The sequence below is a fragment of the Peromyscus maniculatus genome, chromosome 2 (genome assembly GCF_049852395.1).
Source record: "Peromyscus maniculatus bairdii isolate BWxNUB_F1_BW_parent chromosome 2, HU_Pman_BW_mat_3.1, whole genome shotgun sequence".
Lineage (NCBI taxonomy): Eukaryota > Metazoa > Chordata > Mammalia > Rodentia > Cricetidae > Peromyscus > Peromyscus maniculatus.
In genome coordinates this window covers 145,382,184-145,409,669 of record NC_134853.1, presented here as the reverse complement: position 1 = coordinate 145,409,669, position 27,486 = coordinate 145,382,184, and the positions used below count along the sequence as shown (strand labels likewise).

The window sequence follows — 27,486 nt, the reverse complement described above, 5'->3', positions numbered from 1 at the left end:
TCAAGATTTTAAAATATCTTTATTAAATGGCAATAAGTTCATTCCTCTTTCGTCTTGACTCATTTTCTGACACAGCTCACTTGATCCTGTCAATTAAAAAATATGAATCAAAATTTAAGACAAGTTACTAAAGTCTAACACCAACCAATTTGCCTAACCCTGTTAAACCAAGGAATGTGGTAGTTAGTGGGGGTTTGCAGTAGCCAACAAGGAGCTACAAGGCAGTTTAAACTGCCGGGTGAGGGATGGAGCTCAGCAAGCTGAGGTATTATCTGCCCAACAGCTTTCCCGAAGCCCTGACAATTCCTACAGCACACACACCAAGTATGGTGACACCTTCCTGTAACCCAGTTCTCTGGAGGTAGGGGGAAGAGGAAGACCAAGGTAATAAAAGGGTCGTGTTTTACTTCACAGGGAGCCCCATGCTATCCTACTACACACAAGGCTGTCTCCAAAGAAATCCAACCTTCATTTCACTTACCTAGAGTATCTGTCAGGCTACACATGTAGCTTTTCTTCTTGGTTGGCCCATGTTGTATGATATCTTGAGAACATCTGATTCCACCTATAAAACAAGATTTAAATAGCCCATACATTTTAGCCTATGTATCTTGTACTGGTATTAACAAAGACCAAATTTTTGGGCACAGGCTCTAAACAATTTTTATTATAATATAGCAATATATTACACACAATATATTCGGTATAGCTATATGTGGTAAAGACCAAGGTGGCCAAAAGAACAACACTGACATGAGGTTTTAAAACCTGAAAGTATAGCATATTTCTTCTTATTTCCAGGTTTTTTTTTTTTGTTTTTTTGTAGCTGTTAATTTTTCTGTTTTAAGCATGCAGCATTTTGAGTTTGTTTTTTTTGTTTTTTTTTTTTTTTATTCATTCTTTGTTTTCAATTTTTGGGGGTTTTTTCAAGAAAATGGTTTTTCTGTGTAGATCTGGTTGGTTGTCCTGGATAGGTCTGTAGACCAGGCTAGCCTTAACTCAGAGATCCACCTCCCTCTTCTTCCCAAGTGTTGGGATTAAAGGTGTGGGTCACTACTATGAAATTTAAAATTGTTTTCATGTGTGTTGTGGGTGCTGCCGTGCAGATAATACAAATCACACCAGGTGTCACACAGCACGCACCGCAAGTGCCCCTGATGCCTGACCCTCGACTGTCACAACACAATTTTTAAACGTAAACTGGGCATCTTGGTAAATTTTGGAGAACCAAACAATTTTCAGCATCAAACCAAAGATAAATCAGGTCCCCAAAGCCCCATTTCTAAGGACACTTACCTCAAGCAGAGACTCCAAAATCAGCCAACATCAATCATTCTCACCTAAAGAATAATAAGAAAAAGTTAATATGAAAGACAAGGGTGTAAGATAAAGGCTTGAAAAAAATGCTAGTTAACTTCCAAATTTAAAAGAGCAAAATTCCAGAGATTAAAGACTGGAATAAGTTGTAGCATTTAAAAAAAAAAAAAAAGGAAGAAACTTTATGGGGGGAATCTAAAATTATTCTTTCTGTAAGTAATAAGTAGATGACAGAATTAGGATGAAAACTATCTTCTTTAAAATGCAAAAGCCTCATTTCTAGTTTCACCAGTCTGAGCACAATGAAGTTTGACTGCACCCAAAATATACTATCCCTTATGTGAAGGTGTGTGCCAACGTCTACCTGACTGAGCAACATACCGCTTCCCCAGTCAATTGGTTGTCTCTCTCTCTTCGGCAGAATACCTCCAGAGTGCTTTGACCCTTTTCCCACAGCACACAACACTGCAGTCTTTACCCTGCAAGCCTATGTTTGCCTCCATCTTTGCTCTCCAAGTCCTCACTGTGTTTCAGTTAGGGCAGGGAAGCTATGCCTTACTCCAACAGCAAGGAAAGTTTTTCTGAGAAAGAGTCAATGGCCTTCACTATATACCTGGCACAGTGCACAAGAAACAGAAAGCTCAGCCTTAAATTCAGGTTCCAGGTTTTTCTTCCTCCCTGTATCACTACTGCCGCAGGTGTATATATATGCACTAGTTCTGTTGCACATGGACCATCCATAAGGGATACTATATTGTTTTGCATTCTTTCCCCATTCTCCAATTATTCCTATTCTATGTCCAGGCTCTTTTCACCTTCATTTTTTTTTTCTCCAGCACTGGTGTTCAAAAACATTTTATGATTTGTTGTTCACCAACAGCTGTTGAGATTTCCACATTTGCGTCTAAAAAATTGCCAATCATTATCTAGCAGCAATGACAGATGATAAGGAGAGTTAAATCCTCTGGATTCTCTCCCTAGTAGGGAGCCATTTGAGAACTACACTAGCTAGACAGCACTAAACATTATCAGCTAAAGCCGAAACCAAGAAAAGGCTCAGAACAAACACCCCAGAGCTCTAAGACCTATCCAAAATCATTAACACAAAGGCAGCAGTAATGCAGGGACTGTGGATCATGTCACTGCAGCTGACAATGATTAACAATGGAGACATGCACCCCATTAAGGTTAAAGTCCAAAACTAATCACACACATCTCTTCATTAGGGAGAGTGAGAGTATGCATTGCTGGGAGGCTGCAAGCAGCCTTGTATCAAGAGCACCCATTACATCTCTTTCATCTTTCAGAAAGCACCGGGATCTGCTCCAAGGGCCTAACAGTACGATGATGATAATAATACATTCTGGCACCACACCTCTGAACATAGGTTTTCATTTAAAAAACAATTATTTTGGTTGCAACAAGATTATGAAATACAATGCAAGCACCTCAGTATTACTGGAACCCATTTAATTCCCATTTTTTTTAGTGTTTTAAAATCCCAATGTACTGTAATATTCACAATTTACACCTACATACAAATTAAACTAGCAGAAATCTACATAAAAGTCAGTGGTTTCTCATTCTGAAGTACAAAAGCCTAATCTTAAAGCAGACCAAGGGGAAGAAAAATAACCCCACCCCAAATTCCCTAAGTCCATATATTTTATCAAGTATATTCTCTGCAAAAGTTGTTACTATTCAAAAGAATAAGCCTGAGCTCTTGTTAACATTCAAAATCGCTAACTGAGCCACGGTAGCAAGCCTGTGCTACCGATTTAACAGACTATGACCCTGCAATGTCCCCATCAGGGTTCCAGGTAGGTTAGTGATGCTCATGTCACACTGTATGGTTTGTATGGTATAAGGAGCTAAGTCACCATTGCTTTCATCTGTCAGTAATCACAAGTTGGTTGTTTGGAGTCAATACAAATCTGCCCCACCATCTGACTTGCCTGACCAAAAGCAAGCCATTTTTCTTGATACAGTAAAAGAAAATTCTCACAGTCCTGAAGTTTTCAGCGGCACGTATGCAAAATGAACCAAACTTTCCAGTTATAGAACAGAAAGCATTATGAGTGGAAGCTGTTTCTCATGCATGCTACCTAAACACCAAGGTTAAACTGAAGTGAGGTCTACAACAACAGCTGATAGAAAGCTCAAGTCCTAAGCAACAAAGGAAAATGCTTTGAAGACTCATGTACTCCTGTGATTATTAACATTTTGGACTGTCATCAACCCCATCCCTACACTAGGAAGGAAGAGCTACTCTGAACAAATGCACTCATTCTGCAGAATACGACGAAGTCCTATGACAGGGAACGATTCCCCATGGTTTCAACTGCAGGAAGTCAGTGTTTCACACTACTTTCCCCCAAGTTTAGAGGATAAACATACTCAAAGACAAGCCACATAATGTGAACTATTCATAAGATTCCCATCTAAGCCCAAGTTAGTAACAAGTGTTCCCATGAAGCCCACACCTACAAAAATTTTATCACATTACAAAAAAAAAAAAAAAAAAAGACAGAAAAAAACATACCCCCACCCTGTGTCATTTAGTCTTGATTTAATCAACTTGCAAAACAATGACCAAGATTGCATAATGAAATTAGACATTGCCGACCAATGGGAGGTCAAGTTTGCTACCAAGGAGACTAATTATCACAGACTACAGTCTTCATCAAGGTGCTATGAGCACCCCAGGTCAAGCATGGTTTGGTTGGCTCCCCTCCCCCCACCAGATGTGCTCCATTGTATCTTCAGTTACAGTGTAACTAAAGAAAACCACAAAACTTCCAAGACACACCAAAGATTCAAGTTTGCATTTTTTCTGAGATCTCCAACAACACTGAATTCTTCCTAATAAATTACAGATCTAACCCCAGACCCAGATTTTGAATTAACCTAGCTTATTTTACAAGTATCAGGTGCTGCACTGTTATTTCACTGTCAGAAGTGTGATGTCAGAATGCCCACTGAATAAAAGCACATAGCAAGTCACCAAGTTAGATTATATTGCTTGTTACCTACCTGTATGCAGTCGGCAATGAGAATCTTGGAGCAAGCAGGAATACTACATCCGGGTCCTAATGTCCATTGCCATTTGCGGTACTACGTTCCTCACAGTTACGCACTGCAGAAATGCTGGCTAAACGCAGTTATGTAGCAGGCCACTACTTTAATAGTGCACAATTGCAGTCCAAGAACACCACAAAACATTTCGCCACAACTTTGTGGCTTGCCCAAGCCAAGTACCTAAATTTTATCTACCATGATATGCCACTTGTAAGAACTGCACAGGTGTAACATTACAATTTTCCCAGATTATCTCTTTATATTAGTGGTACAACACACATAAAGAGTGGTGGGTCTTAAAGTACTTAGGAATTTAATGTCCTACGGACAAAAAAATATGGTCTCACCACATAATGTATGTCAATGGGTTCAGCTTGTAGCATATGTCTATTAAATAAATTTGTCTTAGAGAATGAAACTTTAAGGAGATATTTTTACAAGGATACCCTGCAAACAAAAAATTTTGAGGATGTGAAGGAGGAAATAGGGCAGGTGATTTCTTCCAAGGGAGAATGTCTAAAATACGTCCTGTTATCTTCCCCTCCCACCCTAAGTTTCCTTTTTAGCTTTTGGTTCAACTGCTCAAGATAATTTCAATTCACTATTAGGCTAAAACCATCACATGTAAGACTCATGGAAAGTCTCAGTAGCTTACAACCCTTGGTACACTGATCAAAGTCAGTGTCGGTCGGTTGACACTATGCAACCTTATCTGCTAAACACGGTTTAGCAGCTCTACAGCCCACAATAAAGGCTATCAAAAGCCACAATCTCAAGTTCTCCTGTAAGCATCCTTCACCACTCTGTAGTATACTACTACCAAAAGCTTATTTTAGGGGTCTGTGCCAGCATCCCTTATAAAGAAAGGCATGTAATCTGAAAAATAAACTGAAACATTAATTTTATAGGCAGATTTTCCCATTCCCCCTCCAGCCCCCACCCACATACATTCAAACTCACCCTCCATGGGTGTCCCATGAACACCCCTCAAGTCCCTACTATACAATTCAACCAAATGAGCTCCTTTCAAATCCAGATCTTTGTATCCGTACAGAAAACCTTTATATATCACCAATTATTAACTTCACTTGGGCCAAAAACTTTCTGATTGCTAAAATTATGATGGAACTACCTATTTCCAAGTGTACTGGTGAAGAAAAATTAATCTATTTTTTAAGTAGATTTTTCTCCCTTAATACACCATATACCTGTCAGTCATAAAACCATTTTGGTGACATGCTTCTTATAATCCACTAGTGTTTACTTTTTAAAAAAAATTACGGTATTTTCCTATTCATGAAGAACTCAATTGTTTCCACAATAGGTCTCCTTTTGTACTCAAGCACAGTACTCAACCTCAGCAAGTGATTTAGAATTTTTTGCCAATTAGCACCAAGGATAGAGGTGAAAAGGATGAAGACATTCCATAGTGAAAGTTCTATAATGTATAGACTTGAATGGAAATGTAACTAAGAACAGAGCCAAGCCATTCAATTACTTTAGTACTGTTAGAAGTCTTCTCTTAACATATTTACACTGGGAAGAAAAATCAAGCTCCCATTATACTCATAGACAACAGTAAACAATCTACTTTATTAAGTCAGAAAGTCTCTTGTTCTAGTGAAAGGAAATTCAATGAAGTTGATAATCAACTAACATCATCGAAACACCCCTAAGCTTACGGTGGAGGAAAGAATATTTATCCCATGTAGCCTGACCAACTCTCTCCAGGTTTAGTGCTACGTTAAAAAGAATGGTATAACCAGGTCAACTCCATAGATGAGAATGGTTATTGGCAGCCCTACTTGGTAACAGTCACCACTAGTTCTTAAAAGAACCAATACATTTTTCAGACTACAGATTTTGCTCAATAGCACAAGGAGGTGTATGTTTAGGAGTACATAAGGCTAAACGTACCTTATAATTAACAACTAACCCTTAACTCTTCAAGTTAAAATTCCAGACTAAATCCCATCTTTTAAATCACTTGAAGTAATACATGAAAAGGCTTCATGTTTAACAATCTTTAATTCAAATGCAAAAGTTCAGTACAAGCCAATTGTAGGGCTTGGGATTTATTCATTTAAAACAAAACAATAGGGGAAATGCAATGATATGATCTTTCCATTCTCAAAAGCTTTCAAGGAAAGGATCATAGATAGATAGGGCCATAAGGGATCATTTAACCCGCCCCCCTTTCTCTTGCTACCAGTAGTTTATACCCATTCCATAATCTTAGTACATGTTCCTGAATTAAGATTTACAGTTCAACTTTTCTAACATAACCATTTAAAAATGCTTAGCACCAGCTTGCTTCCTATAATGCCAAACAAATCTAACTACTTCAATATGCATTTCTTTTTAAAACAGGGCGGGGGGCCACCATTTGTAGAAAGAATATTTAGCCTCCAGATACATTTCCCAGAAATGGCATATGCCACTCAAAGGCCTAGACACGCTCATGCTTTCCAAGTGGGAATACCTAGCCTAATGTGCAGAGAAGCATGAATGGCAAAGTTGAAGATCAGTATAACTATTTTTCTATTTATTCGAAGCACAGTAAAAAAAATGGTACACTTTGGAAATTCAGTGGCACAAGGTACACTGCCATTAACTTGAGAAACATTATACAGTTAAAAAAAAAAGTAAATAAAAAGAAATTGTTTTCTCCTGTTTCAAACACTGCGTTACATAATTTTACCTGCCCAAACAGACCATTTACAAATATCAGGTCAATAAACTGCTAACATCCATAAAAAGGTAGCTTTCTTACTAAAATGCAAGAATTTAAAAGTGGTATCTAAACAAGAAAAGACAAAAACAAACTGGAATGAAAGCCTAGCTATCTAAAATCGGGGTTTTTTGTTTGGCCCTTCATACTCTTCTCTCCCTCTGCCATATCCTGCTGGAGTTCCAGGCCCCATTCCTCTAGGACCCTGTCCACCCACAGGACCCGCACCTCCCTGCCCAAAGCGCTCAGTACGCTATTGGAACAGTAAATTAACAGTTCATTAAATGTAGTTGATGTCCATGTGTGTTAAGTAAATATTTTAGAAGGTTCCGTAGTCAACGTTCGTCGATACAATCACCAATGAGTCGATCCACAGGTACCGGGAACATAGAAAGGAAAAAAGGGTAATTTGAAAATTAGTTTACGGTAATACATGCCTTGTGGTATGTTCCCACTTGAGCCATTCTCATACACCTGTTTCAGAGAATAGATCTTCCCTGTAGTGCTAAAAAATTTAATTAGTGCAGATGTGAAAACCCATTCGAAAATGAGTTCTAAGAAATTCACATCAGATTAATCCACTGAAACACCTGTCCAGGTATGAACAGAAAATCATCTCCAACCATAAGAAGCTCAATCAGACAAAAAGCAACTCACTCAAGAAGTGACAAAGACCTACTCACCAGTTAGTGGCATGTGCTGCATAAGAAACCTTGTGCTTTTCAAGATCTTAAGACACATCTGCAAAGTTGCAGAAATCTTAAAAAGTTGGAATGAAGCTTAATAAAATGCTACCGGACTACAAAAAAGAAAAAGCACAAAAAACTAATAGATTTTTACTTAACCGGCACAGTGACTTGATCAAAAACTCATGTTGCCACAGTCTCACAGGCATACCACACTTCAGAGCCATCACTATAAACCAGACACTTACATGCACAGTATGTTTCTGCATTGTTACAAACACAATACACAGCCCAACTACTTCAAAAGTCCAACTTTTTCATAGTTTTGGAAAGTACACTATCACTTGGTTATGATTCCATGTTTCAGGTTATCTCCCAACAAAACAGCCTATTCCCCGAGCTAGGGGGACTGCAATAAAGCAGTGAGTGACTTCACTCCTCATCCAGTTTTAGGTCCTTTCACTGTAAACACAAAGTAAAATAAAACCCACATATCCTAACAACAGAACCCTACAGGCTTTCCACTTACAATTCTACTCAAAAGAACCCAGTTACTGGTCATTACTCAAAATAAAAAAATAATAAAATAAAAATGGCACCAGGCTTTAACTGTTCCTACAATTTCAATTTAAAACACTACAGAACTACTCGAACAGACTACTCTTAATCTTTTACTTTTGAAAAAAATCTTCAAAACTGTATGGCTTCTACAATAGAGCTAAAAAGAAAATTTTAGGTTTCAGAGTTATCTTACAATACTTAAGAACTTAGGAGTTGTTAAATGCATAAACCTGTGTCTAGACATAGAACCTAAACTACGAACACTAAGAAACTAGTTAATAAATTTGATACACCTTGTGCCTTCTAGAAAGTATGTAAGACCAAAATGTTAATTTTAAGTTCAATTTGATGAAACCTAACAGCACTATATCCAACCATTTATAATGCTAACTTAAATTTTTCAAGAAACCTTAGGCAGGTTTTAAATGAGATCTCACACTAAAACCATAAATTCCTATTTAGAAAATCAATCCTATGAGCTAGAAAATGCAGCTCCTTTGTGACAAAAGCCTACAGGTGAATTATTTAGAACCAATTCAGTTACAAAAATGTATTCCCGCCAAAATGCAGTTCTTAAGGATCTGTAAAGCCCTACTGCAGCCACTCATACCAAAATTCACTTTACTATTGGAAAGCACCTGACAGGCTATCTCATAGAGATAAAAGTGTGATTGCATCAAGGGGTCTAGAACAAATGCACACAATCAGTATGCTTAAATTGCTGTTGCCTTTTGCTACCCTGTAGCAAAGTAGAACCATCAGTTCCTTTCAGATGTACCTACAGAGACCCCGCAGGTGGGAAACGACGAGTCAGAACACTAGACAGTTCTTTTTCACGGGCTAGAAATAGAAACCACACCAATTACAGATCCAAGTCCTACCTGTCACTCTAACATGCTTAAGGCTACATACAAGCCTTGAGTCTCATTCCTACTTATGGCAAATACCAGCTCGAAGAATGGCACTGTGCCATTTCTCTCACTTGGATGAAGACAAACCATATACAATTACCTAGCATCTAAAAATTTGGATTTGCCATGCACTGGGGTTCCAAAGTGCACAGACAATAAACCTATCTACTTATTGCCAAAGATAACTCTATATACAGCAGCATTGACTCCTTGTTGGCAACCAGATCTGTTAGGTTACCACACACAGTTCTACATTGCCAAAGTAGTCCTCAGTATTATATATATTTACACAATGGGGGAAACTAAAAGTCCAGTCAGCTACTTTAAAGAGAGAAAGAGAGAGGAAAAAATAAAACACTCAAGTCATGAAATTAAGCATTTCCTTTGTACTATGTCCCACAGGATACATTACCATGTCGCTTCCCATCATGGAACCACTCATGGTTGCTGGTGGAACTCCAGGATTGGCTTCATAACCTATGCCACCACCACCACCTAGAGGTGGAAATTTCTGGCCTCCTGAACCATAGGGATCTGGGAGACAAAAACAGTAGTCAGCACCACCAGAGCACTGCTGCGCCGTGTTAACACCCTCCACTGAATCCTCTCACTTACCTCCCATGTTCATTGTTCCACCACCACCCATTCTCATGTCTCTTTCTCTCTGGGGGGAAAAAAAGTACAAAATTAAAACTCTTACTTATAGGTGAAACTTACACCAAGTCAAGTACTCAAGTACAAAGAAAGTTCAACACAAGAAATGTATCCAGGCTTGGAGGGACACACTTCTAATTCCATGCACTTGGGTGACAGAGGCAGGAAGCTCACTGTTTGACACCAGTGTAGTTCTAGTATACATAGAGAATTCTAGGCCAGCCAAGGCTACAGAGCAAGACCTTGCCTCAAAGTACAAACACACACACCAAACAATTCAAGGCTCAAAAAAGCATGCTTCTCTGATTGCGAGTGTCCTGAACACTGGTTAGACTATCAAAACAAAGAAATAAAACTCCAAAAAGGTGAGAGGTGGTGGTGCATGCCTGTAATCCCAGAACCAGGGAGGACAAGGCAGGTGGACCTCTAAGATAGAGGCCAGAGGTGTTACACAAGAAAAAATAAGAACAAACAAAATTTGATCCAGTGAGATCTGGTTATGGTGATTACCACACACAACACACGACAGACAGCTGCACTGAAGAAGGCACCAAATCAACTTCATGCTAACTGTCCCCTGCCCCAGGGAGGCCCCAGACAGCTCCAATTAGACTGGACACACAACTTACGGGGTCCATGTAGCCCATCCTGCTGTAACTTTCTTCTCTCTGGCGTCTCATTTGTTCTTCCATCTCTCGTTGGCGAATCATCATCTCTTCCTCTCGTCTACGCCGTTCCTCCTCTTGTCTACAAATGTTTTTCAAGCATATAAACCAAAGTGTCATCTATACCCTTAGAATTTATACTTAAGAGGTCAGCCAGTTATGGTGGCCCTTGCCTTTAAACTGTGCTCAAGAGAAAAGAAGAGGGAAAGGGATCTCAAGCTAGCTAGTGCCACACAGCAACAGTACCTTGATTCAAAAAAAAATACTTGAAGCCGGGCGCACGCCTTTAATCTCAGCACTCAGGAGGCAGAGGCAGGCGGATCTTTGTGAGTTGGAGGCTAGCCCGGGCTACCAAGTGAGTTCCAGGAAAGGAGCAAAGCTACACAGAGAAACCCTGTCTCGAAAAACCAAAAAAAAAAAAAAAAAAAACTTGAAAAGAGCTAGTAGTGGTTTGTCTTATAATTTTAAAATGTGTAGGTCAAGCTATACTGTTCCAAGCGTAGAACATAACTCTACAGACAGCAGCATTCTGGCAAAGAATAAGCTTTCCTAAGGCACTTAGTACATCTTGTCTACAAGGTGGAAGTGAAGGCTGGATTTAACACTATACCTCAATTGCATTTCTTTACGCTTCTGCATTTCCTGACTGTGAAGTTCTTCCATGCGCCTCAATTCTTCCTGTCGTCTCATCAGATCTAAACATTGGAAATTAACACTTTGAGATTCGTGTTAATGAGGTTCTTGCCACTTTAAAGGCCAACTGATCCTTACCAGTAAAATTCTGAGGCTTTTTTTTTTTTTACCTTGGCGCAAAAGATTTGCTTGATGCTCATGGTAGGCATCTTCCATTTCACTTTCCAATTTATCTTTTGCATCCTTCATGTTTTTTTCAACTTGTTCCCTTTGCTGTTTTTCCATTTCATCCAAGGACTTCCACCGTTGAGAATATTCATACTCAAATGTGCCATGCTGAGCAAAACGAGGAGGTGTTTCTCTCTCCCTGACAACACAAAATTTATATAAAGCCAATGTGAGAATGTAGTATTACCTTTCTAAAAATCAAAACTTTAACCTAGGCATGATGCCTTTAATTCCAGCACTCGGGGGAGACAGAGGCAGGCAGATCTGAGTTCCAGGACAGTCAGGACTACAGAGAAATCCTGACAAGGAAAATAGTAAGTATGTGTAAGGATATGGCCCAGTAGTAAAGCACTTGTGTAAGCATGTAGCATAATGAACAATGCCCTGGATTTGACCCCCAGCACCAAGGATGGACAAAGAAACACAAGACATGGTGCTTTCTCTATACCACTGTGATGTCTGTAAGATCCCTTAACTTGCAATCCTGCTCAACTGTGTTAAGAATCACAAGACACGAATCAGAATGATGGTGAAAGGGACTGGAAAGACGGCTTAGCAGGTGGGGAAAAAAGCACAGCTGTCCTTACAAGGGACCTGGTTCCTAGCACCCTCTTCTTGCCTCCTTGGGAAGCAGGCACACATGGTGCACAGACATACATGCAGAGAAACATCCACACACATTAAAAATTAAATTGTACTTTGCAGACACTGCTTAACAGAGGATTTCTACCAACACTTTCATTCCCCTGAAGCCTTAGCTCAGTCTCATACTATCTTCTTTATAATCCCCTCCCCTTTTTGAGACAATGTCTCACTGTGTAGTCCTGGCTGACCTGGAACTTGCCTCCTAGATAAATGCACACTTGTAACCATGAATTATTTACCTAATTGTATCGAATCAAGGAAACAAGTTATGATATAAAATAAAGCAAGAAGCCAGAAGAAAGGCATGATGATGCATGAGTTCTAGGCCAGTCTGGTCCACAGGGAGATCCTATGTCTAAATTAAAAGAATTAAAATTAAAAATAATAATAGTAATAATAATAATACAGTGATAGGTAGGTAAGAAACCCCACCTTCCCTATTTCCTATAGCCTAATTGTCCAGGCCTATTTTTTCCCAACAATATCAAACAGATCTCATGCAATTTAATTTAAGCATATATCTGAAACACATGTGAATGTATTTAAACTGAACACCTTCAAGTTCTGCCTGAAGCCAGACATGGTGGCACAGGCTTTTAGTCCCAGTACTCTAGAAGGCAGAGATAGGTCGATTCCTGGGTTTGAAGGCCATCCTGGTCTTTCACAAAGCAAGTTACAGGACAGCTAGGTTTACAAAGAAACCTTGTTTCTAAAAACCCAAAACTACTCCACCCCAAATCCCAAAACTAAAAATTTTTTCTGAGCCTGAGATTTATTAAGCATATTCAAGCAACATTGTAACATATCCTAAGACTTGTCTTGATGGCTCACATCTATAATTCCAGCACTTGAGACAGAAGTCAGGATTTGGTCAAGGTTTTGGTAAACTTGGCCTTCATAAGGGATTTTCACAGCAACCAGACATACACAGCCAGACTAAAAATTTCATAACTCCTAAGCAGAATATAAAATTACTAACTTTTCTTTTAGAGCACCAGAAAGCTTAATCTTACTTTTGATACATTGGATTCTTCTGGGCCAGTTTTTCAGGAAGACCATCTTCATCATCTAACTGTTCAAGAGGTTCCACAATGACTGGGCGAGGCGTCCTAGTAACAGAAATGATTCCTCACCTTAACTTCCTTCCAACTTTATTTGTAACCCCCAAAATTATCAAACATTTATCATAAGCAAAAGACAACTTACGTTGTCAGTAAGAAAACACCTTCACTGCATCTTTCAAATGCTTTTCTTGCTGCTGGCTTTGAAGCGAATTCAACAATGCCTTTCCCTGTAGATCGTCCACGGTCATCCACAATGACAACAGCCCTCTCAATGGGGCCAAACTGGCTAAAGGCCTCTTCCAACAGTTCATTAGAAACATAGGGTGAAAGATTCCGAACAGAAAGAGCTGCAGCATGTGTGGCAAAGCGAACCCGAAGCTGTCTACCCCTCATGGGGGTATCATCAAGTTCAGCTTTGGCGATTTCAGCCAAGGCTCTAGACTCCTGTAAATATCAGAAACATTTTTAAACAACTCCAAATCTAGCTAATGTCCAATTTGTCATACCCCTTCCTTTTCTTACAACTCACTCAACTGAAGCATCATCTTCCCGCAGCCCCTTCCAACACCCCGAGGACTAAAGGTCTTTGTTGCTCTGCCCCAGTACATACTATACTGATCTGTATCGATGACGAAAAATTTCAAGGCCAGTTACTTCTTCCCAGTAACTGGGAAGTTTAAAACTGGGAAGAAGTTTAAAATCAAACTTGCAAGACTTTGCAAAAGAAAAAAAAGAAACCCAAACATTTTTTATTACGTATATGTTTATAAAAAAACAACCAAATACACTCACAAGTTTAATGAACCCGAACCCTTTGCCTTTGTTGATAAAAACTTCTCCGGGTTCTCCGTATTTAGCAAACAGTCTTTTGAATTCATCCTCTGTGATATCAGCAGGTAGGTTCCCCACAAACAACCGACAGCGCTGTGTGTAAGTTTTTTCTCCAGGCCTCCGCAAGAGAGACAAGTTGGCTTTAAATCCCTAATGAAAAAACTGGAATTCAGATACCAAAGCAGAAAACAAAAGCAAAAACAAACAAAACCAGTTCTGGTTGTCCCGAACAGGCTCTATCACCCATTCGTAACGATCTTCTTTTTTTCTCCCACACAAACACTACCAAGTTGTACCGTACTGGGGGATGCAACAAGATCACCGACTCTAACATCGGAAAGGCCGCGACCAGACAAAAGGCTTTGAAACACACGCGCCGTTATCAGCCAATGTCAATCAACACTTGCTGACGTCAACCAGAGACTCGAAAAGGACGAACCGGGGCCCGGAACTGCACTAAAACTCTCTCCACGAGCACCGCATCGCACCGGCACAGTCCCCGGGGACTGGCAACCCCACCGCCAAGCCAGCGGCGGCGGCGGCGGCCCTCCCGCTGGAAACCAATCCCTAGCGAACTGCTCTCCCCGCCGACCAGCCGGCCGGCCGGCAGCCCCGCCTTCGCGAGCATGCGCAGGCGCGCTTCCGGCAGGCAACAAAATGGAGGCCTGCGCTGCCGCGGGCGGGGGAAAGAAAAAAAAAAAACACACACACACGCCGAGGGTAGGGAGGCGCCGCCATCTTAGGGGAACGGACGGCGCGCTCGTGGGACGACTCACCTCCGAGTCGGATATCTTCTCCTCGGTGCGGGCGGCGGGCCCGCTGGGCGGGGGCCCCTGGTGATGCTGCTGGTGGTAGGGCGGGTGGTGCTGGCGGCCCCCGCGGGGCTCGCCGCCACCCCGGTGCGGTGGCTTCGGGTGCCCGCCGGGAGCGCCCATGCCCGGGCCACCTCCGGGTTTCGGCCCACCGGGCATCTTGCCGCCTTTCGGGCCGCCTGGGCCCGGGCCCGGGCCTGGCTTAGGCCCTGGGCCCGCGCCGCCGGCGGGGGGAGGCGGAGGGCCAGCGGTCTGTGGCGGCGTCGTGGAGACGCCGCTGCTCGGTGTGGATGGCGGAGGCGGGCCAGGGGTGGTGGAGGTGACCGCGGGTGGCGGGGTCGGGGTCGGGCCCGGGCCCGGCGGGGCGCCGCCGGTGGTCGGGGGGTTGGCAGGCGGGGCCGAGCCGGCGGGAGGCGGCGCAGCGCTCACTCCCGGCGCGGAGCCGGGGCCTTGGGGGACGACGGGCTTGGACGAGTCTTGCGGCGGCGGCGGCGGGGGCTGCGGATGGGGCGGCTGCTGGTGCGGCGGCGGCTGCTGGTGCGGCGGCGGCTGCTGCGGCGGGGGCTGCTGCGGCGGAGGCTGCTGCGGCGGCGGCTGGTGCTGCTGCTGGTGCGGAGGCGGAGGCGGGATCGGGGGCTTGGGGCCGCCAGGGCCCGGGCCCATGGGGCCGCGGTTCTGGTTGAGGCCCATGCCGGGCGGCGGAGAGCGGAAGTCGTGGAGGCCGCCGCGGCCGCCGCCGCCTCCACGCCGATGGAAGCCGCCGCCGCCGCCGCCGCGACTCCGGAACCGATCCCGAGACATCGCTGCAGTCAAGGGGCGGTTGAGGCAGAAGCGGAGAAGTCGCTCGGGGAACGTGGATGCCACCTTGCTTCGCACAAAATGGCGGACGACACAAGCGGCGCACCGCCTTTGTCCTCTTCTTAAATAGGCCAGCGCGGCCTGGCCCGCCTTCCTGAGATTGACAGTTCCGCGACCCAATAGCAAGTGCGGTACTTGATGATGAAACCTAAATCTTCTTCATTGGCTGCCTAGAGAGAGGCGGGAGGAAGGGAGGGGCTGGGTTTTCCACTTGGCCTATGAAGGGGTAAGGAGTTGCCTGTGCGCCTCTGTGATTTGTTGGAAGAAATTTGAATGGGCGATGCCTCGCAACTTTCCCGTGAAATCAAATATCCAGGGCCACATCAGCTCCTGATAGGCTGGGAAAGCTCTTTTCTTTCTTCTATTCTTCTTTGAGCAGTCCGCTATTCTCGTCCAGAAAAACATATTCACTGGTTCGAAGTTATAAATTGAGCACCTGGTATCTAACTCTTCTTTGTGCCAATGAAGTTAGAGAAAAATCTCACAGAGTCTTTAAGAACAAATATTTATTTCATTGAAACCTCATCGGAGGCTAGCAAGTTGGCAAACACATGTGACCCCATCACTTGGGAGGTGGAAACAGCATGATCAGGAGTTCAAGTTTATCTCTACATTATCAACTGCATTCAGTTAGAAGCCAGCTTGGGCTACATGAAACGTTAAAAAAAAAAAAAAAAAAAAAAAAAAAAAAAAAAAAATTTAAGAAAAAGGAAAAGAAAAAATAGCCCATAGGCCCATAGGAGCACAAGTTGTTGTAGCACTATAAAATATGCCATTAGGCTTAAGCGAATACAGTCTTTGTCCAAGAGGAAAACTGAGTTAGAGAGCTGAGGACACAGCCTGGCATGCAGAAGTCACAGTTTAATCCAAACATAGGGGTAAAAAAGATAGATTATGACTGCATGTATGTATACAGTAACAATTTACAAACACAAATCTTGGGAGAGGAACATGAATTTTTCTCTTTTGATTTTTCGAGACAGAGTTTCTCTCTGTAGCCTTGCCTGTCCTGGAACTCACTCTGTAGATCAGACTGGCCTCGAACTCATAGATCTGCCTCCCTCCCAAGGACTTGGACTAAAGGCATGCAACCACCAGGTTGGCTGAGGTGATTTTGTTTTGTTTTGTTTCTCTTTGATTTTGGTTTTTCGAGACAGGGTTTCTCTGTGTAGTTTTGGTGCCTTTCCTGGAACTCACTCTGTAGCCCATGCTGGTCTCGAACTCATAGAAATCCACCTAGCTCTACCTCCCAAGTGCTGGGATTAAGGCGTGTGCCACCACTGCCCGGTGATTTTTTTATTTATCCCCTCCACTTAATACTTCATAAACAGATAAGAGACTTTAAAAATTACTTAGGTGCCTGGGTGGTGGTGGTACACACATTTAATCCCAGCAATCGGGAGGCAGAGGCAGGCAGATCTCTTTGAGTTCGAGGCCAGCCTGGTCTACAAATCGAGTTCCAGGAAAGGCGCAAAACTACACAGAGAAACCCTGTCTCAAAAAAACAAAAACAAAAAATACTTAGGTGAGAGCACATGACTTTAATCCCATATGACTTGGGAGACAGAGGTAGGTGCATCTGTGTGAGTTGGGAGGCCAGTCTGATCTACAGAGTGTTCCAGGACATCAAGGGCTACGTAGAGAGATCCTGTCTCAAAAAAATAAAAATTAGTTGGGTGGGATGACACTATGTAATCTCATAATTTAGGTGGTAAAAGCTGGAGGCTCAAAGCCTGCATCATTTACATCTCATACCATAGCTACGTAGTGAGACCCTGTTTCAAAAAACAATAGTTATTACCCTAAAAGGGACAAGCATGGATTGCCCTAGGAAGGGGAAATAGATAAGATCTCCTGGGTAAACAGGGGTGGGGGTGGGTGGGGGTGTTAGGGGGATATGAACACTAGGTAACAGGAAGGTTGAGTTGCGGGAGGGACAGAGAGAGAGAAGGGAAAGAGATATCTTGATAGAGGGAGCCATTATGGGGTTAGAGAGAAACTGGTGCTAGGAAAATTCCCAGGAATCCATAAGGATGACCCCAGCTAAGACTCCTAGCAATAGTGGAGAGGGTGCCTGAACTGGCCTTCCCCTGTAATCAGATTGATGACTGCCCTAATTGTCATGAGAGAGCCTTTATCCAGTAACTGATGGAAGCAGATGCAGAGATCCCCAGCTAAGCACTGAACCTGGACCCAGCTCCTGGACTCGAGTCGAAGACAGGGAGGAGGGATTATAGGAACAAGGGAAGTTGTGTGTCAAGATCATGATGGGGAAACCCACAAAGACAGCTGACTTGAGCTAGTGGGAGCTCACTGACTCTGAACTGACAGCTGGGGAACCCGCATGGGACCAAACTAGGCCCTCTGAATGTGGGTGACAGTTGTATGGCTTGGTCAGTTTGTAGGGCCCCTGGCAGTGGGACCAGGATTTATCCCTAGTACATGAACTGGCTTTTTGGAGCCCATTCCCTGTGGAGGGATATCTTGCTCAGCCTTGATGCATGGGAAAGGGGCTTGGTCCTGTCTCAAGGTGAAATGTCAGACTTTGTTGACTCCCCTTGAGAGGCCTTACCCTCTCTGAGGAGTGAATGGGGGTGGAGGGGGAGTGTTAGGAGCGGGAGTGTGAGGAGAGGAGGGAGGAGGAACTGTAGTTGGAATCTAAAATAATTTAAATAGGGCTGGAGAGATGGCTCAGAGGTTAAGAACACTGGACCTGAGTTCAATTCCCAGCAACCACATGATGGCTTACAACCATCTGTAATGAGATCTGGCGCCCTCTTCTGGCCTGCAGGGATACATGCAAACAGAACACTATACATAATAAATAAATAGTTAAAAAATAAATAAATAAAAAATAATAATACTAATTTAAATAAAATAAAATAAAAAGCAGGCTGAGCAAGCCAGTAAGCAGCACTCCTCCATGGCCTTAGTATCAGCTCCTACCTTCAGGGTCCTGCCCTGTTTGAGTTCCTTTCCTAGCTTCCTTCAATGACAGACTACAGTGTGGAAGTGTTAGCCAAATAACCCCTTTCTTCTGAGAAAAAAAAAAAAAAAGAGTCCATATTATATATTAGGTTGGGTATGCTATAATCCCAGCACTCAAGAGGCAAAGGCAGGTGGATCTCTGTGAACTGGAGGCCAGCCTGTTCTACATAGTGAGTTCCAGGCCATCAAGAGCTACATAGTGAGACCCTGTCAGAAAAAAAAATTATGCAGAGTTGAGGACATAACTCAGTAATAAAGTGCTTGTCTAGCTTGCAAGCCCTTTACTACTTTGAGGCCTTAGGTTCAACCCTCAGCTCCACAGGAACAAAATTTTTTATGATATTAAGGTATTGATAAGTATCAATATGAAATCAACCAATTGTGGCAGCAACCCTTTTCCTTCAAAGTCCCCAAACCCCCCAGTGTTGGGCCAGCAAGATGATTAGTTCAGATACAGGCTCCTGCTACCAAGCCTGATGATTTGAGTTCAATCACTCAGACCCACATGGTGAAAGGAGAGAACCAACTCCTGCAAGCAAGTTGTCCTCTGATGTCCACACATGTCCATATATGCACGGGCCCACAAAATAAATGTCATTTAAAACATACCCAGGCTTCCTGGGACCTAGAAGTCCAAGATACCAACTGCTCCACCACTGAGATGTTTCCCCAGACCCTCTATATCTTCCGTGATGACAACTAACCATATCCTTTAGTGCCCCTCCTAGCTACTGTCTCTTCTCTTTATTTTTATTTCATTATTAGCTTATTATTGCTATTATTATTTTTTTAGTAAGTTTTTTTCTGTGTAGCCCTGGCTACAAAGAACTCAGAGATCTACCTGCCTCTGCCTCCCAAGTGCTGGGATTAAAGGTGTGCACCACCAACTCCCTGCTTTATTTTTTTTTTAAAGACAGGGTCTCTATATAACCCTGACTGTGCTGAAACTCACCCTGTAGACAATGCTGGCCTCAAACTTACAGAGATTCCCCCTACCTCTCTGCCTCCTGAGTGCTGAGATTAAAGATGTGTGCCATCACACCTGGCTTTGAATTCTTATATTCAGAATTTGTTTCATCTGGTTTGGATATTATCACTGCCTACAAACATAAAATCCTTGTTTTCTTATCCACACTAAGCTGATAAAATGACTCCAACGATTCCCTTTCTCTCATAGATCCTTAAGTTGTCACATTAAATTCTGTTTTGTCCTTTGACCTTTTACAGCGTGTGTGTGTGTGTGTGTGTGTGTGTGTGTGTGTGTGTGTGTGTGTGTGTGTGATGCACCTGGAGATCAGAGGACAACTGGCCAGGCCAGCCAGAGATACAAAAAGAGACCCTGTCTCAAAACAAGGAAACACAAAACACATGGATCTCCAAAGTCACCAAGTGTTATAGCCTGGAAGACAAAAGGTGTTGAGTCTGAAAAGTGTAAGCAGCATATCACAGGAAGTTTGTAATACTGAGAAGAATGTTTGTCTTCGTATTGAACAGCAAATTGAAGGAATAAGCTGGAATGGTGGCTCATGCCTATAATTCCAACACCCAGGAACTTGAGGAGAGTCACTGCAGGTTCAAGGCCAGCCAGGACTATATAACAAGACTTTTTCTAAAAGAGTGTCAAGGTGGCATATGCCACCATGCCCAGCATGAAGATAATCATTTTTAAATCTTTTTAGGGGGAGGACAAAAAAAATCTTTATTTGGGGCTGGGAATATGGCTCCGTGTGCTCATCTAACATTTGTGGTGACATCCCCAACACTGTAAAAACTAGCATGGTGGCACATACCTGTGTTCCCAGGTATGAAAGTAGATGCAGGAAAAGCTGAATATTTTTGTTTGTTTTTTTGGTTGTTCGAGACAGGGTTTCTCCGTGTAGTTTTGGTGCCTGTCCTGAATCTCACTCTGTAGACCAGGCTGGCCTCGAACTCACAGAGATCCGCCTGGCTCTGCCTCCTGAGTGCTGGGATTAAAGGCATGCGCCGCCACCGCCCGGCAAGAGCTAAACTTTAAGGACATTCTTGGTACATAATGTACTCAAGAACAAACTGGGCTATGTGAGATTCTTGTTCTGGTGGAAGTTCCACCTCAGCCCCCTGCATCCATATGCCCAAAGAGTCTGGAATGTTCTGGTGGAAGCTCCACCTCAATCCATCTTCAGGTTCTCTCTTTCCCCAAACCCTGCCTCATCTCAGAAAGCCCTCTGAACATGGCTCCTCCCCCAGAGATGCTCAAGACCACCCCCAGAGGGTATTTAAGTTCTGGCACAAGACTTCCCCTCTGGGTACCCCTTCATGGCTTCTCCTCTTCCACTGGGACCACCCAGGAATGATCTGCCCAGATTAAACATGGATTCACTAATTCGGCCTGATCTGATTTATTACATCAGCATTGGTGGCGGTGGTTACTACCTGGGGATTTAAACTTTTTGATTCTGTCTCAAAAATCTTTATTCTACTGAATCAAAACTATTCAGATTAGATTGTACCAGCCACTTAGGTCTCAGCAAGGCTGCATGACCCTGCAGAATGAGAGATAAAGCAATTGGAAGGCAGACTGGACCCATCTTCATTCAACATTACTATCAGCTACTGGATATTGGTGCATTTCTGTTAATAAGTTCTCCCTTATGAGAGAAGAAAAGCAGTGATATGCTGACATCTTAGAAACATTGTCTAACCAGGCGGTGGTGGCGCACGCCTTTGATCCCAGCACTCGGGAGGCAGAGCCAGGCAGATCTCTGTGAATTCAAGGTCAGCCTGGTCTACAAAGCTAGTTCCAGGACAGGCACCAAAGCTACACAGAGAAACCCTGTCTCAGGGAGGGGGCAGGGATTGTCTAGCCTTGTGTTCCAGAAAGCCTGGCACAGCATTACAGCATAGGACCACTAGCCTATAAGGACAGCCGCATCATCAGCATGGTCATGGACCATGAAGACACCCTAATGGTTCAAGGGTTTGTCCTGCACTCAGTCAGATGACCCCCCTCTCCTTGAGACACTCAAGATTTCCCTCCTCCCTCCTCCTCCTGATGTGGTCACATTCCTCCAGATGTTCCAAACATTGTACACAAACCTGCAGCACCAAAGTAAGCAAGTGCTGGGATTACAGGCATGTGGCCAACCTGTGTGTAGTTCTTCTAACAGTCACTCACATTAACAGTTTAGAAACAGTGCTAAACTGTGTATCTAACCATGAGGGCAGTGACCAAGCTTCCTCCTGGTGGTTTTGTGTTCCTTGTGTGTGTTCATTGAATTATTTTGTGTAGTTGTGTGCATGTGTGTCATGCCACAGAATGCTTATGGAGGTCAGGGGACAATTTGTAGGAATCAATTCTCGCTCTTCTTCTACCACATGGGTTCTAGCGAAACTGACCTCAGGTGATCAGGCTTCATGACAAGCACCCACCCACTCTGAGTTATTGCTCTGGCTCAATTTTGGGGTTTTTTTGTTTTGTTTTGTTTTGGTTTGTTTGTTTGTTTGTTTGTTTTTGAAACAGGGTTTCTTTGTGTAGCATTGACTCTCCTGGAACTAGCTCTGTAGTAGTGAATTATTGTGTTTGAGTGGCATTAAGAACAATTTCCACCTTGTAGCACTCTGAATGCAGGTAATCTGACCATTCAAACACTATAATTACAACACATGAAAGTTGTAATTATCCTCTGGTTTGAGTTTTTATGAGGCCTAGAAGGGTAGGAGATGGAGATAATATGCTTGATGAAACACAATTTTGCTTCCTGATGAATATTAATTAACTAAATCTGCATCTGCAACTGAACCCTGAGGGCTTGTGAAAACACAACATTGGTCATTGCATGTTAATTCAAATTTATAGTTCTCTCAACTTTCCTCAGGCCATTCTTTTTCGGCTGTATGGGCATATGTCTCTGGCATTTCACCCAACCCAACAGAGACCTGAAATTACTTGTTTTGGGGACAGATTGGGGGCAAAGAAAGAGGGCACCTAAGCTTCCAAATTCACCATTCCTTGTTCTGGTACCTGTCAGGAAGTGAATCCAGCTGGGGCCCGACTGGCGAACTGCAACGTTGCAGTGAAGATCCTCACCACTAGGTGTCTCACTGGCCATGTCACGTCCCCTGTCACCTTGGCAAACAGCTCCTGTGCATACTCCATATTACCCCCTTGTTATTGAGACTCCAAGCAAGTTAACCTTTCTGAAGGGTTGATTTCAGTGCTCGGGTCAAATTCCGAGATCTAATCAGTGTCTAGATCGCCTCCCTAAATAACAGAAACATTGGATTAACAGCTTTGTCTCACTGCTTTCATCTATTTAGGGACAACATGCTATGTCTGCATCATATCTAATTACTTCTATATCATCCAGAGAGTCCTATGGGGTGTGGGGAGGGGAACGAAAGGTTTTCCTTTAGTATTAGCTTGGAGTGATCACGATGAGTGGTTTGAATTCCAACACCTCTCACCCCCAAAGTGACTTAAATGTCTTCCTAGACTTTGCTGTACTTACTTTCATCTCAAAAGTATTTATCAAGCCGGGTGGTGGTGCACATCTCTAATCCCAGCACTTGGGAAGCAGAGGCAGGTGGATCTCTGAGTTTTTGGCCAGCCTGGTCTACAGAGCAAGTTCCAGGAGTCAGGGCTAACACAGAGAAAACCTATCTCAAAAAAAAAAAAAAAAAAAAAAAAAAAAGTGTTTATCATCCTTCAACTGCTCCTAAATTTACCACTTAAAATCACTTAAAGGTGATAAGAAGAAAAAACTAAGGAAGCTACAGTATATAACATTACCAAGACAGAAGATGATAGTTCAAAAGCAGATCCTGTATATATGAATTTTTGCCATAAGAAAATATTAGAAGTGCCGGGTGGTGGTGGTGCACGCCTTTAATCCCAGCACTTGGAGGCAGAGGCAAACAGATCGCTGTGAGTTTGAGGCCAGTCTGGTCTACAGAGCTAGTCCAGGACAGGCTCCAAAGCTACAAAGAAACCCTGTCTCAAAAAACCAAATATATATAGATATATAAAATATATATTTTATATATATTAGAAGCAAGGCATGGTGGCACAAGCCTTTGATGCCAGAACTTAGGAGAGAGAGGCAGGTGGATCTCTGAGTTATTGAGATTGAGTTCCAGGAAAGCCAGGGCTACACAGAGAAACCCTGTCTCAAAAAACTACTACTAATAATAACTTATTTATTATTAGTGTGTGCTTATGTCATGGAATGTGGATGGAGGTCAGAGAACAGCTTTTGGAGTCAGCTTTGTGGAACTGGGTTCTCTGCTTCCATTTTTATGTGGGTTCTGGGGTCCTGCTTCAGGTTAGAAGGCTTGCATTATTGGGCAGGAAGTAGCTTTACAACCTGAGCCACCTCATTGGCACCGGGGCATAATTCTAAATCCTGGACAAATGTCATGTACACATTTGTCTGTAGATGTAACCAACCGTCTTATCAAATGAGAAACACAGAACCAATGCAAAGAAGAAAGTCAAGAGATCAGAGCTAAGAGCCTTACCCTTCCAGCTGAAGCTAGCCTCTTCAGGCAAGAGACCTCTCCAAAAGAGTACTTTCTGTGTTTGTCTTTAATATAGTCTTTCTGTTCTGCCTTCTCATTGGTTGTAAACCAAACACATGACTGCCTCATCACTGCCTGTATGTACAGCCCTCCAGGTCTTAAAGGCGTATGTCTCCAATGCTGGCTGTATCCTTGACCACACAGAGATCTACCTAGCTCTTTTACCAAGTGCTGGGATTAAAGGCATGCGCCACTACCGCCTTGCTCTTGCTATGGCTCTAATAGCTCTGACCCCCAGGCAACTTTATTTATTAACATACAATTAAAATCACATTTCAGTACAAATAAAATACCACCATATTTGTCATCTTAGCATGGTTAATAATAGCCTTGAATTGAAAATATCCCTCAGGTCTGGAGAGATGGATCAGCGGTTAAGAGCAATGGCTGCTTTTCCAAAAGACCCGGGTTCCATTCCCAGCACCCACATGGCAGCTCACAACTGTCTGTAACTCCTGTTCCAGGGGATCGAACACCCTCACACATACATTTATGCAAAACACCAATGTACATAAAATACAAATAAATAAATAATTTGAAAAATATTCCATGTTGTCCTCCGTATTCAAGGTGACCACATTTTTTGTTTTGCTGAGGACAATACAGGGTTTCACTGTGTAGCTTTGGAGCCTATCCTGGATCTTGTTCTGTAGACCAGGCTGGCCTCAAACTCACAGAGATCTGCCTGGCTCTGACTTCCAAGTGCTGGGATTAAAGGTGTGCGCCACCACTGCCCAGCTGACAATACTGTTTTAAGTGATATTCCCTCTTTTTTTTTTTAGATTTATTTATTTATTATGTATACAGCATATATGACTGCAGGCCAGAAGGGGGCACCAGATCTCATTACAGATGGTTGTGAGCCAGCCAGGTGATGGCACACACCTTTAATCCCAGCACTCGGGAGGCAAAGCCAGGTGGGTCTCTGTGAGTTTGAGGCCAGCCTGGTCTACAGAGAGAGATCCAGGAAAGGCACCAAAACTACACAGAGAAACCCTATCCCCCCCCCCCAAAAAAAAAACCCAACAACAACAAAAAAGATAGCTGTGAGCCACCATGTGGTTGCTGGGACTTGAACTCAAGATCTCTGGGAGAGCAGTCAGTGCTCTTAACATCTCTCCAGCCCCATGATATTCCTTCTTAAGACAACTTTCTGGCTAGTAGCCCATTAGTATCTTGCAGATAGGCCAGTTTTTCTAGTTTGTACAAATGCATCATTGAGATTAACCACTGTTCATTGAGTTGCAAATATGAGATTTTTTTCTGTTTTCTTGTTTTTCTCCAGTGTTCTGAATTTCTCCCTCCCACGCTCACTCTCTTTCTTTGTGTGTGCCTGTGAAAGTCTACATGTGCATTTGAGAGTTTATGTAGAACTGCATATATGTAGGTGTGGAGGTCAGAGGTCAACCTTGGGTATTGTTCTTCAGGCATGACTAGTCACCTTAAAAAAGGAATTAAAGCCAAGAGGTGGTGGTGCAGGCCTTTAATCCCAGCACTCAGGAGGCAGAGCCAGGCAGATCTCTGTGAGTTCCAAGGCCAGCCTGGTCTATACAGCTAGTTCCAGGACAGACTCCAAAACTACACAGAGAAACCCTGTCTCAAAAAAACAACAAAAAAAAATTTTATTAAAAAAAAAAAGAAGAAGTAAGCCACCATCCTCAGCTAGCCATTATTGTTGTTATCATTACTATTTATTGAGACAAGGTCTCTCTCTATATAGATCTGGCTGGATTCGAATACCCACAGATCCTGCCTCCAAGATCTGGAATTCAAGGTATATACATGCCTGTCCACTTATTTGTTATTTCTTTGAGAGAGGATCTCATGTAGCTCGGGATAGCCTTGAACTCACTGTGGAACTGAGGTTGGTCTTGAATCCCTGATCTTCCTGCCTCCACGTCCTAAGTACGGGGATTATAGATATGTGCCATGATGCCCAGCTCTGTATGTATTTAGGCCTTTAAATGCTGAATTATCCAGCCTCATAGAACAAATTATATTCAGTCGGGCTTTTTTTTCATACATTGTGTAGATCATCATCTCAGGTGGAGGGTATAGCTCCATGGCAGAGCCTTTGCCTAGTAGGGGTGAGGACCCAAATTCAACCCTTGGAACTGAAAATAAAAATCAGCTGTCATTTATTTGACTTGGGTTGGCCAAGCATAACTGGTGAAAAAAATTGGCTTGTGTGTTGTTAGTTTTCAATTTCTTTTCTTTTCTTGAGACAGCGTTTCTCTGTGTAGTCCTGGCTGTCCTGGAACTCATGCTATAGACCGGGCTAGCCTTGATCTCAGAGATCTGCCTCCTTCCAGCCTAGTCCACAAAGTGAGTTCCAGGATAGCTAAGCCTACATAAAGAAACTTTGTCTCAAAAGACCAAAAAAAAAGAAAGAAAGAAAAGAAAGAAAGAAAGAAAGAAAGAAAGAAAGAAAGAAAGAAAGAAAGAAAAGAAATTCCACGCAACCTAAGTCAGAAGCTCATTTTTTAGTAAAAGGGGGACCTGTAGGGTACTGTCCTGTCCGTCCGTCCCGTCCCCCTCCCCCCCTTTTGGGTAACTGTTGCCTTGCTTGCTGACCTTGACCTTGATATCCTCCCTATGCTAATTCCCTGCCGGGTTCCACCCTCCTGAATGCTTAAGGGAAGTTCCTTGTCTGTGTATCCTGCATAAAGGGCGTTAACAGCTTAGATGCAAGATTGTAAAACATGGGTAGCAAACTTCTGCCCTCCCGGGTTCTCCCATTGTGCTGTAAGCCTGTATTTAAGACCTCCTCCCTTCTTCAATAAACAGCATTCGGCATTAAAAATAAAAAATAAAAAATAAAAAATAAACCCTTTCCTACTGAAATGCTTTTGGACATGGTATTTTACCACAGCAATAGAAACCCTAAGGAAGACACCATGGGTCTCAGGCATTGGCTCCCCTGACATAGCTGTGCTTGTCAACAAACACACATTCACTCATGACTTCATCTGCTACCCACACCACATAAATCACTCATGGTGGGACATGCCTCTAATACCAGCACCTGGGAAGTGGAGAGGCAAGAGGAGAGGAGTTCAAGGCAATCCTTGGCTACCTAGGCTGTTGGAGGCTATTATTGGTTATACAAGGTTTGGTGCTCCCTGGGATTCTGAATCTAGGTCCAAAGACAGCCTGCGACATCCCTCAGTTGACAGATGTATAAAAAGGAGGAGAATTAGAAGCCAATAGGCTTTAGTATATGGACAGCCATGATGGAGTGATGCTGGTGAAGGAAGCCTACAAAAGA

At 43.0% G+C, this 27,486-nt stretch overlaps 1 protein-coding gene across 2 annotated transcripts; it reads right to left on the bottom strand.

Annotated features, from left to right (window-relative positions):
- Sfpq (splicing factor proline and glutamine rich) lies at window positions 1-15,723 on the bottom strand. 2 transcript variants are annotated; one of them, XM_042272611.2, is made up of 12 exons: window positions 14,781-15,723; window positions 13,966-14,154; window positions 13,316-13,617; window positions 13,123-13,218; window positions 11,407-11,603; window positions 11,214-11,298; window positions 10,568-10,685; window positions 9,900-9,948; window positions 9,697-9,818; window positions 1,297-7,379; window positions 482-565; window positions 1-86 (listed from the first exon to the last, which is right to left on the bottom strand). In XM_042272611.2, exons 1-10 carry the CDS (start codon window positions 15,615-15,617, stop codon window positions 7,242-7,244), a joined length of 2,133 nt encoding a protein of 710 aa, XP_042128545.2. In that variant the 5' UTR covers window positions 15,618-15,723; the 3' UTR covers window positions 1-86; window positions 482-565; window positions 1,297-7,241. The 2 variants fall into 2 exon arrangements, with proteins under 2 accessions (XP_042128545.2, XP_076421197.1); XM_076565082.1 differs by having other exon boundaries at window positions 1,297-1,340.
- Between the last annotated feature and the right edge of the window lie 11,763 nt (window positions 15,724-27,486).

Excerpts from the sequence above, each read along its gene's own strand:
- Sfpq (XM_042272611.2), bottom strand. The coding sequence starts at position 15,617 with ATGTCTCGGGATCGGTTCCGGAGTCGCGGCGGCGGCGGCGGCGGCTTC. Across the intron at positions 14,155-14,780 it reads AGAAGATATCCGACTCGGAG|GGATTTAAAGCCAACTTGTC; the intron begins GTGAGTCGTCCC and ends TTTTTTCATTAG. Across the intron at positions 13,618-13,965 it reads GGTTCGGGTTCATTAAACTT|GAGTCTAGAGCCTTGGCTGA; the intron begins GTGAGTGTATTT and ends TGATATTTACAG.